Source organism: Panthera pardus, unplaced genomic scaffold, assembly GCF_024362965.1.
Source record: "Panthera pardus isolate Hobbes unplaced genomic scaffold, ASM2436296v1 HiC_scaffold_20, whole genome shotgun sequence".
NCBI lineage: Eukaryota > Metazoa > Chordata > Mammalia > Carnivora > Felidae > Panthera > Panthera pardus.
Window position 1 is genome coordinate 81,573,663 of NW_026526766.1, and position 10,856 is coordinate 81,584,518.

Below are 10,856 nucleotides of genomic sequence, written 5' to 3' on the forward strand. Positions count from 1 at the left end.
ATGGATGCTACCAATGAGTCTTCAGAGGGAGCCCCATTCATCCTGCTGGGACTGACAACAAGTCCTGAACAGCGGCGGCCTCTCTTTGGGTTATTCTTGGTCCTGTACGTAGCAGGCATCCTGGGTAATGGACTCATCGTGGCCGCCATACGGGCCAGTCCAGCCCTTCGTGCACCCATGTACTTCCTGCTGGCCCATCTGTCCTTTGCTGACCTCTGCTTTACCTCCGTCACTGTACCCAAGATGTTGACCAACTTGTTGGCCCATGACCGCTCCATCTCCGTGGCTGGCTGTCTGACCCAGATGTACTTCTTCTTTGCCCTGGGTGTAACCGATAGCTGTCTCCTGGCCGCCATGGCCTATGACCGCTATGTGGCCATCTGCCACCCCCTCCACTATGCCACAAGGATGTCCCGGGCCGTGTGCAAAGCCCTGGTGGGGACCGCATGGCTGGTGTCCCACGTCCACTCCCTCCTGCATATCCTGCTTATGGCCCGCCTGTCCTTCTGTGCCTCCCACCATGTGCCCCACTTCTTCTGTGACCACCAGCCTCTCTTAAGGCTCTCGTGCTCTGACACCCGCCACATCCAGCTGCTCATCTTCACTGAGGGTGCCGCGGTGGTGGTCACTCCCTTCCTGCTCATCCTTGCCTCCTACGGGGCCATCGCAGCTGCGGTGCTCCGGCTGCCGTCAGCCTCTGGGAGGCTCCGGGCTGTGTCCACCTGTGGCTCCCACCTGGCAGTGGTGAGCCTCTTCTATGGGACAGTCATTGCAGTGTACTTCCAGCCCACATCTCGGTATGAGGCAGAGCGGGGCCGTGTGGCCACCGTCATGTACACCGTAGTCACCCCCATGCTAAACCCTGTGATCTATAGCCTCCGGAACCGTGACGTGCAGGGGGCACTCCGAGCCCTCTTCACTGGGCGGAAGATCTCGGCTGGCGACTCCTAAGGCCTGGACCTCACCGAGCACAGGCTACACCACCCACGGTGACAACTCATGAATGTGATCATCTGTTCTATGCTTTTTTCCAAAATGACAATAACAGCTATCACTTTCCAGGCACCCACACCGTGAGGCAGAGCTCTGCCTGATCTTACGTGATTCCCACAAAAACCAGGGAAGCGGTTGTTATGATCCCGTTTCATAGAGGAGGAAACCGGATTCAAAGAGAAGAGCTGACTTTCCCAAGCTTACATAATTTTTAGGTGGCAGAGCTTGGACCCTTTCTGCCACATCATTCCCTCTTCCAACATTCACTCCCAGGCACTTAGGGAGTCCGCTATCATTTTCTGAGGACCTAAAGCTATACGGGAAGGTGCATACCCCCAGGTCTTGCTCTGGGGGATTGGCACTTTATTTTTCCATCCCATCACCAGCTATTCTCAAATAAATGACTTCTCGACTGCCTGGGACATGGATAGAAGTTCACAGGCCATGTGTCAAGGGTTGACCTCTCCCAGTGAACACAGTCTGGCACATAGGAGGCACTGTGCACACCTGATATGAATAAATGTTTGTACGTTTATGCTAATAAGCATTTAGAAGCTGTCCGTACTTTAAATTCTTTGTTCTCATACTTGTCTACTATGATGCCACCTGTTGGGCTACATCTGGAATCCTGTAGAAGGAGCATGCAGTGGGCTTGCACTATAAATAATTAAATGAAGCAAAGCAGGAAAGAAAGGATGGGACACAGGCATCAGGGGCAGATGGAAGAGGTAGTTTTTATCAGGTGCTAGCCCTTGACTTATTTTCACCCACACAAAGCATGGGTATTCTAATTGCCACTTTATGAAATTGAGGCTCAAAGATGGTGGGCTAGTCGGTAGCAGAATCAGAACAAGTCCTTTTGCTATGAGTCGCTCAGGTGTATTTTCACTGGGCCCCATAGAATCCAGACCCCAGATTTGGAAGAACTTACAAGAAGAAACCCCAGACCAGGGCAGGCACACTGGCTCAGGTGAGGACACATCTGGGGTCAGAAAGGCTTCCTGGTACGTCCAGTCTTTTACCAAATAGGTCTCTCTTTTATGCCTATGTCTCTCCAAGAAGTCCACACCCATTCCCCCACTCCCTTCCTTCCGGCCCCTGCCCTTCCAGGGAGGTGGAGGGCTATAGCAGTCCTGGCCTTTCCAGGCCCTTTCCAGCTCCCACTAACAAACCTGCCACCACCCAGTCCTAGAACTCCTATGCTCTGCTGTTTAGATCTAAATGGGAATTCAACGATCTTTAGATCATCAGTTTAAGCAAAACAAAACAAAACAAAATGAAAACCAAAAAAAAACAAAAACAACCCTCTTTTTTTCTAATAAAACCTTACACAGAAACATCATATAGAAAACAGAAGGAAGGGGCGCCTGGGTGGCTCAGTGGGTTGGTTAAGTGTCCGACTTTCACTCGGGTCGTAATTTTGTGGTTTGTGAGTTCGAGCCCCACATCAGACTCCCTGCTATCAGCACAGAGCCACTTCAGATCCTCTGTCCTCCTCTCTGCCCCTTCCCTGCTTGCACTCTCTCTGTCTCTCTCAAAAATAAATAAGCATTTAAAAAAAACAAACAAGGGGGGTGGAGCCACAGGGTATAAGTGAGGTGAGAGTCAAAGGCACCTTCTTAGCCTCCTTGATGCCCCTCCTCCACCTCCCTGAGGGGACGCTGATCTAATCAACCCCTTCGTTTGATGGGCATGAGGTCCAAACCCCTTCGTTTGGACATGAGGTCCAGAGTGGTTAAGGGACCTGCCCAAGTCCACACACACTCAGTGGCAACCTGCAGGCTTCCTTGTTCAGCCCACCAAAACCTGCAATGATACTGAAGCCATCCTTTCCTATCCTGCCCAGTCCCCAGGCTGCCTGCTCCTGCTGTGAGGCCAGATCCTGGCTACTCTACAGATAGACTGTCCCTTGTTTCACAACCCACTTCCTCCCTGTGCCTTGTCTAAAGCTTCACAAACATACTGGTCACGATGCTCATCAACCATTCCACACGGGCACCATCAGCCCTACCTTAGGGACCTGGCTAGGTGTCATGAGGGACTTGGACACATTCTATGAGCTGACCAGGAGGGACCCTGCCTGAGTTCTCTCTGTGTCTCTAGAACCTGGCACAGAGACTATGCGTGTGATATGCTGCTGCTTTGTCTGTCTCCTGGTCCTCTCCCAGGTGATGTTTCTGCATAAGGGGACACAGTGGGGGTTGGGAGACTGCCAGTCCTTCCCTCTTCTGGGCCACCAGCGGTGCCCTTGTCATCCTGCTCAGGTGTCATTCCAAAGAGCTGGCTGCACCCTGGAAGAGTGTTCTACTTCCAGACCCCCAGTAAGACAGGCAAGAGACGGAAATAGTGGTCATGCAAATAGCTTCAGTCACCAGGCATTTGGGTCCGTGGGCCCCATTCTCAGCCCACCCCCACCTAGATATGCCCTCGTGTTTTACTTCAGGTAGACTTAGCAGCTGACACTGACCTGGAGACAGGAAGATAAATCCTTCCCCCATCTCCAGAAAGACTGCAAAGGTGTTCATATATACAATATATAGTATATTATATATATAATATATATAGTATATTATATATATAATTATATAAATAGTATATATAGTATAGTATAGTATATATAGTATATAGTATAATATAGTATATATAGTATAGTATATATATAGTATTATATATATAGTATATAGATAATTATATATTTATATATATATACTATATATATATACTTTTTTTTAAGTTTATTTATTTTTTTTTATTTAAAAAAATTTTTTTTTAACGTTTATTTATTTTTGGGACAGAGAGAGACAGAGCATGAACGGGGAGGGTCAGAGAGAGGGAGACACAGAATCTGAAACAGGCTCCAGGCTCTGAGCTGTCAGCACAGAGCCCGACGCAGGGCTCGAACTCACAGACCGCGAGATCATGACCTGAGCCAAAGTCGGACGCTCAACCCACTGAGCCACCCAGGCGCCCCTAAGTTTATTTATTTTTGAGAGAGACAGACAGTGCAAGCAGGGGAGGGGCAGAGACAGAGGAGGACAGAGGGTCCGAAGCAGGCTCTGGGCTGACAGCAGAGAGTCCCATGCAGGGCTCAAACTCACAAACCACGAAATCATGACCTGAGCAGAAGTTGGACGCTTAACTGACTGAGCCACCCAGGTGCTCCTGCAAAGGAGTTCTTAAAGCCACTGAAGAAGTTTCTCTTGGATCTTTTTCACATGAAACATAAAGAGACCAATTCTGAACACCCTAAGCAAAATAAGCATATGCAAATGCTTATTTTGTTTGTTTCTAGGCTGTTTCCTCCGAAGAGCCTCTGCTTATCCAGGTGAGGCTGCTGCTGTAGGTCAAGGGGGTTTGCAGTCTGTCTTCAGAAAGCCTTTATGTGGCACACAGAAGGCTGCTTCTTACCCACCATATTTCTCAGGTTACCCTGAAATGATTTCCGGCCCTTTCAAAATCAATCTAGCCCACCCTCCCAGCAGCGATATTTGCAACTTTTCAGTTTATTCAAAATAACACGCAGCACTATGACCCACCTCAACCTGAAAAAATAATTCATTGCATTTCAAGAAAAGAATTTGAGTCTGCCTCTACTCCCTCCTTTCTAATATAACCTTCACGCATTACAAAGTAAGGCGGGCTTGGTCTCAAAGGTGTAGCATCTGGAGAGATCTCAGTAGTGAAGGAGGCTCGAATCCTAAATCGTAAACTGATTACTCCTTCCAGGGGTACAAAGCAGATTTCTAACAGCCTATGTGATTTCTATCAGCCTATGTATCCTTTCAGGCAGGGTTGCCACCAGGAAAATGCAACCATTACACCTAAAAATAAAAACACAAAGACGCTGTCTCAATGCAGATATGACTGCTTTAAAATACTTGGAATCGATCAATATTCCAAGAAGGTGAACGGGCAAGAGCCTAGCTCAGCCTGTTCGCATCTCTTTCCTTTGGTTCCCTCCACTCGCTTCACCCTTATGTGCCGGTCCTGTTTTTTCGGTCGCTTGATCCTACTTCCTTCCCTTGTCTGCTCTCTTCTCTCTCTCTCTTACTGTCACTTACTGGGCGCCAGGGCTGTGCACGCAGTTCTCACACTCACATACACGATGGCAGCGTGGATTGGGATCCAAGCCAGACAGAGGTACCAAGTGCTATAGCAGCATCAAAGAGAAAGCAATGACTTGAGATCAGGAGTGAAAGAAGAGCTTGAGGAAATTCATGGAAGAATCTGGCCAATTACATCAATGGCCCCAGTTCACCCATCGCTGAATCCACACCCTCGGCCACATAACTTTGCCCTCCATGACTCTGGGTTCAACCACGCACCTGGCTTTGTCGATGGAATATTAGGACGCGTGATACGGGCACGAAAAGAAGATGTGATATTGGGCTTGTTCTCTTGTGTTTCCTTCATTGCCCTGAGAAGGACATGCCCGGTGGCCCACTGGTGCCAAGAGAAGGATGAGAGACACATGGAGCAGAGCTGCTCCAGTCAAGGTGACCCTGGCAAACCCAGCCTAGAGCAGAGCCCCCACCTGACCTGCAGATGGCAAGAGAAGCCCCGCCCAATCAGCCAGGACCCAGCTGTCCCAAAGACGTGGGAGTGAAAATAAATGACGCCCGTTTTAAGGCACTGAGTTTTTGGGTGATGTGTTCCATAGCAAACTGATGAAGCTCCCAGAACTATTTCTGATATTTGCCTTTTTCTCCAACACAGCATGTCCCAGTCCCTTCAATGTCCTGAGGATTGACCTACCAAGACATACTTGCTTTCTCTGCTTGCTTTTGGGGACCGATACTCTTGTTCTGAGTATGAATCCACTGAGGATTCTTTGAGGATATGAGTTATGCCCTTCCACTTAACTAAAAGCGCCTAGAAGTAGGAGTCATGGCTCTCCCTTTCAGATCTCATAACCAAATCCACTTCTCTTTGCAGAGAGTCTCTTGATTGCTTTCTTTGGAGACTTTATAATCATTCCCACACTCACGCTCAGACCACACTGGAACATTGTCAGCTCCTCTCTTGTGGGAAGGGAAAAGCTGGAAAAATAAGATGAGCGAAACTAATCAAATAACCCTGTTTCTGGCAAGTAGCCAGATACCCCGTCCCCACCCCCTGACTCAATACACACACACAGAGACCTCTTCCTCTCTCCAAGGAGCACAGAACAACTGACATTTGATGAAACCATGACTAAGACCATTACCACCCACATCGTGAAATCTAGTAACCACAGACCTCAGAAGCCACAATGACAAGGCAGGAAGTAAACTAAACATAGGCCAGATTTGGTGCTGGTGGCTTTGCATTCATCATAGCATCTAGTCCTCATAAAAATCCTGTGTGGCATGCATTATTATTCCCATTTTACAGATGAAGAAATTGTAGCTCAGGGAGGTAACTTGCTCAAGGCTTCAAGCCACAAATGGTAGAATCAGTATTTTTTTTAAATTTTTTTTATTATTACGTTTCTTTATTTTTTTTTGATAGGCAGAGACAGAGCATGAGTGGGAGAGGGGCAGAGAGAGAGGGAAACACAGAATCCGAAGCAGGCTCCAGGCCCAGAGCCTGATGCGGGGCTCGAACCCATCGAACCACCTTCAGAGCTGTGAGATCATGACCTGAGCCAAAGTCGGACGCTTAACCGACTGAGCCACCCAGGCGCCCCTAGAATCAGTATTTGAGCAGAGATCTGGCTCTGGGCTGAAATGAAGAACAGTAAAAGCCCTCCCTTCACCCCATTCTTTTTTTTAAAGGTTGATTTATTTTTTGAGAGAGAGAGAGAGAGCGCATACCTGCATGCGTGAACAGGAGATGGGGAGAAAGAGGAGAGACAGACAATCCCAGGCAGGCTCCTTGCCATCAGCACAGAGCCCGAGGCCGGGCTCCATCTCACAAACTGTCACAGGCTCAATCTCAGGAATCCTGAGATCATGACCTGAGCCAGGCGCACGTCCCCTCACCCCATTCTTATTCCCAATCTATTTGCCACACATCAGAATCACCCGGCATGTTCAGTAAAATGCGTATTCTACCCTCCAGCCCCAGACTTCCAGGATCAGCAGGGGCAGGGCGGGGGTGGGGGGGGGGGGGGGACGGCTGGAACTTCCTTTTGAATAAGCACCTTAGGTGATTTTGATGCAGGTGGTCTCCAAGGCACAACTGCAGAATCCTTGCCCTAAATCTTGTAAGACTTGAGACTCTGCCAAAAGGGAGACAGCATCCTTGCCTTTAGAAAGTCTGTACTTCATGGGAAGCGTTCAGAGGTAAGAGGGAGGCTGTAGAAATACACAACTCTGGAAAAGACAGCAGGCCTACCTGGAGGGCAGAGGATTCTGTGATTCTGACCAACTCTCCTTCGAGGTAAGTTTGAGGTATCCTATCTCTCCTTCCTCTCTTGATTTTATACAATTTACTAGGAATCAGTGTCTTTTATTTAACATTTATTTTTGAGAGAGAGAGAGAGAGCATGTGTGGGGTAAGGGGCAGAGGGTGGGGGGGGTGGGGGGACAGAAAATCCAAAGCAGACTATGTGCTGAGAGCAAGACAGCCTGATGCAGGGCTTGAACTCATGAACCATGAGATCATTACCTGAGTCGAAGTCGGATGCTTAACTGACTGAGCCAACCAGGGGCCCCTAGGAACTGGTGTCTTAGTTCAGTCCATAACACCAACACAGGGCAGGCACCCCTCATATCTTCCCAGCAGACTTTCTCGGTGGGCATCATTATAGTCTGTGCATAGGTAAGGCTGCCAAGCATACTAAGATCCTGACTTCTGAGCTCTGAGTTCCTGGGTTTAAGTCCCGACATGATTATTCACTAGCTGGTTGACCCTGGGCAAATTGCTTACCTATAAATGAGAATAATAATCTCTCTCTGAGGTTGTTATGAGAATTATCTAAGAAAATACACATTAAGTGCTGAGAATAGGGGCACCTGGCTGGCTCAGTCAGTGGAGCATATGACCCTTCTTGGTCTTGGGGTCGTGAGCTCGAGTCTTGCATGAGGGGTAGAGTTTACCTTAATTTAAATTAAAAAATAAATAAAAAGTAATGTGCTTAGGGGCGCCTGGGTGGTTCAGTAGGTTAAGCGGCTGACTTCGGCTCAGGTCATGATCTCGCAGTCCGTGAGTTTGAGCCCTGCGTCGGGCTCTGTGCTGACAGCTCAGAGCCTGGAGCCTGTTTCAGATTCTGTGTCTCCCTCTCTCTGACCCTCCCCCGTTCATGCTCTGTCTCTCTCTGTCTCAAAAATAAATAAACGTTAAAAAAAATTAAAAAAAAAAAGTAATGTGCTTAGGATAAGGACCCAGCACCTAATATGTCTCAATATATGTTGGTCACTCTCACTACTACAGTTAGGGGACAAGAAGTCACTGGGGATAAATGACAGGACTGGGATTTGAACACAAAGCCTGTGCTCTGAACTAGGGAGCTCAGGACTCTTCACTGGGGACTAGTGGGTGCCCCCTGCCTTCCTCTTCTCTTCCTGAGCCAACGTTTCCCTCAGCTTTAACTGACCATAATATGAAAGTTAAGTGTATGTATGTTGTATTCACCAAATAATGTTTTGTTTGTTCTGTTCCTCATTAATAAACTGTGTGAATGTAATACTTTCTAGTTCTCCCTCCTAAAAAAAAAAAACAACAAAACTCTCTAAAGTGACTAGTACCGGGTACTAGACATCACCCTCAGCCCCTAAGCCCCAAGTCTGTGGCTAGGCTTTCCGACAGCCGCAGAACTATTCCTTCCCTCTCCTCTGCTGCCACCGTGTGGTCATATCAGGTTATAACCGGTATTTCCTCTTGCTTTGGGTGGGATGAGGTTTTGGTGGTTTTGTTTATGTATTTTATTTATTATTTTTTAATGCTTATTTATTTTAGACATAGAGAGCGCGTGAGCTGGGGAGGGACAGAGAGAGGGGACAGAGGATCCGAAGCAGGCTCCAAGCTGACAGCAGAGAGGCCTATGCCGCCCGAACTCACAAACTGTGACATCATGACCTGAGCCAAAGTTGAATGCTTAACCAACAGGCCACCCAGGTGCCCCAGGGCTGAGGGTTTTTAACTTGAACTTGTAATCTGGTTCTCAGGGAGCATAGGTGGTACACCTCTGATCAAAGTTATGTAACATTTCTCGGGCCGCATGGGTGGTTCAGTCGGTTGAGTGTCTGACTCTTGATTTCATGAGCTCAGGTTCGTGGGACTGAGCCCCCTGTCGGGCTCTGCACTGAGCATGGAGCCTGCTTAGGATCTCTCTCCGTCTCTCTCTGCCCCTCCCCTGCTCTCTCTCTCTCTCTCTCTTCTCTCAAAATGAATTAATTAAAAAAAAAGATATGTGGGGCGCCTGGGTGGCTCAGTCGGTTAAGCGTCCGACTTCGGCTCAGGTCACGATCTCACGGTCCGTGAGTTCGAGCCCCGCGTCGGGCTCTGGGCTGATGGCTCAGAGCCTGGAGCCTGCTTCCGATTCTGTGTCTCCCTCTCTCTCTGACCCTCCCCCATTCATGCTCTGTCTCTCTCTGTCTCAAAAATAAATAAACTTAAAAAAAAAAAAAAAAAGATATGTAACATTTCTGGAAAAGCAATGTAACAGATAACCTTCTGCCCTAATGTGAATTCCAACCTACTTCAGCCTTCGGGAATTTCCCCATTTAAGCAGCAAACATGCACTTCCATCAATTCGGATCAGAAACCAGAAATAATAGGATACAGTCCCTGTCCCCAAATAATACATCATAGTATTTATGTAAACAAATACAATTCAACTGGGGCAAATACACATGCTGAAGATGGGGTTACCCGACAGGAAATGGAGACAAGACCATTCAAGTCACCAGGACTTCCATGTGTCACATTTAGGGCAAACCTCAAATTTTTTTTCTTAAACTGAATACAAAATGATAGCATGAGAACAACAGTAGATAATGTACTGAGACGTTTCTATGTGTTGAGCAAAGTGCTAAGTACTTTGCTGGTATTAATTCGTGGGCCTGTCATGCAAACTCCTGTTACCCCAGTATATACGTGAGGAAACAAAGGTACCGCCAGTTTTTGCTGGAGTCAGGCTCTGAGCCCTCAAAACTTTTCCTAACCAATGTTGCCATAACTCATGGGAGCTCGTGCAGTGGTGTTACTGTTTCTTCCTGAAGAGACACTAAACACTTATCAAGGATCCAGAGAGGATGGGAGATTTAAGCTGAGTTTTGAAGGATAAATAATGATTTCCCATGCTTCCAAGGGGGCTCCAATGTCTTCAGTAAGGCTTTTCTTTGATAAGTGGAATCGGGGCCTTGTGCAGGATGGACAGTAGATAAACAGATGACATTTATAGGATGTTTACTCTGTGCACACTATGTGAAGAACTTCAACCCGTTGGATGAACCCTGGCAGCAGCCTTCTGAGATAGTTACTATAACTATCCTCCTTTGGGGACCAAAGCTCAGAGGGACTCAGAAATCCACCCAAGGTCATTCACACGAGCAAACATCAATTCTTGAGGTGGAAGGAAGGAAGATGGGAGCGAGACTTCTTTGATGATCTTTTTATATAGTGTTGGCTTTCAAACTAGGTTAATGTTTTATGTGTTCAAAACAGTTCAATCAAAAAGGATGAAAAAAGCAAATCCAAAAATGGAATCGTGCGGAAACAAATGAATCTACTTTTTTTTTTCCGTTTTCCATCTATTTTGAGATCCCCATAAAGCTGTTTAACAATTAATTTATTTTTAGTACTATGTAATATGCAACTTGTGGTGTCTTTGAATTTGAAGTCAAGTTATTCACACAAATAAATCTATTTCTATACCAAGTTGACAACATAACCACACAGAAAAAAAATAATTCAGATGACTTTTTTAACTCAATACT

At 47.1% G+C, this 10,856-nt stretch overlaps 1 protein-coding gene across 1 annotated transcript; it reads left to right on the forward strand.

The window, feature by feature from the left end:
* Positions 1-951, forward strand: LOC109249972 (olfactory receptor 1K1). Its single transcript, XM_019420660.2, has one exon. It carries the CDS (start codon positions 1-3, stop codon positions 949-951), a length of 951 nt encoding a protein of 316 aa, XP_019276205.1.
* The last annotated feature ends 9,905 nt before the right edge of the window (positions 952-10,856 follow it).

Bases quoted from the DNA above. Each gene is read 5' to 3' on its own strand.
- LOC109249972 (XM_019420660.2), top strand. From the start codon at position 1: ATGGATGCTACCAATGAGTCTTCAGAGGGAGCCCCATTCATCCTGCTG.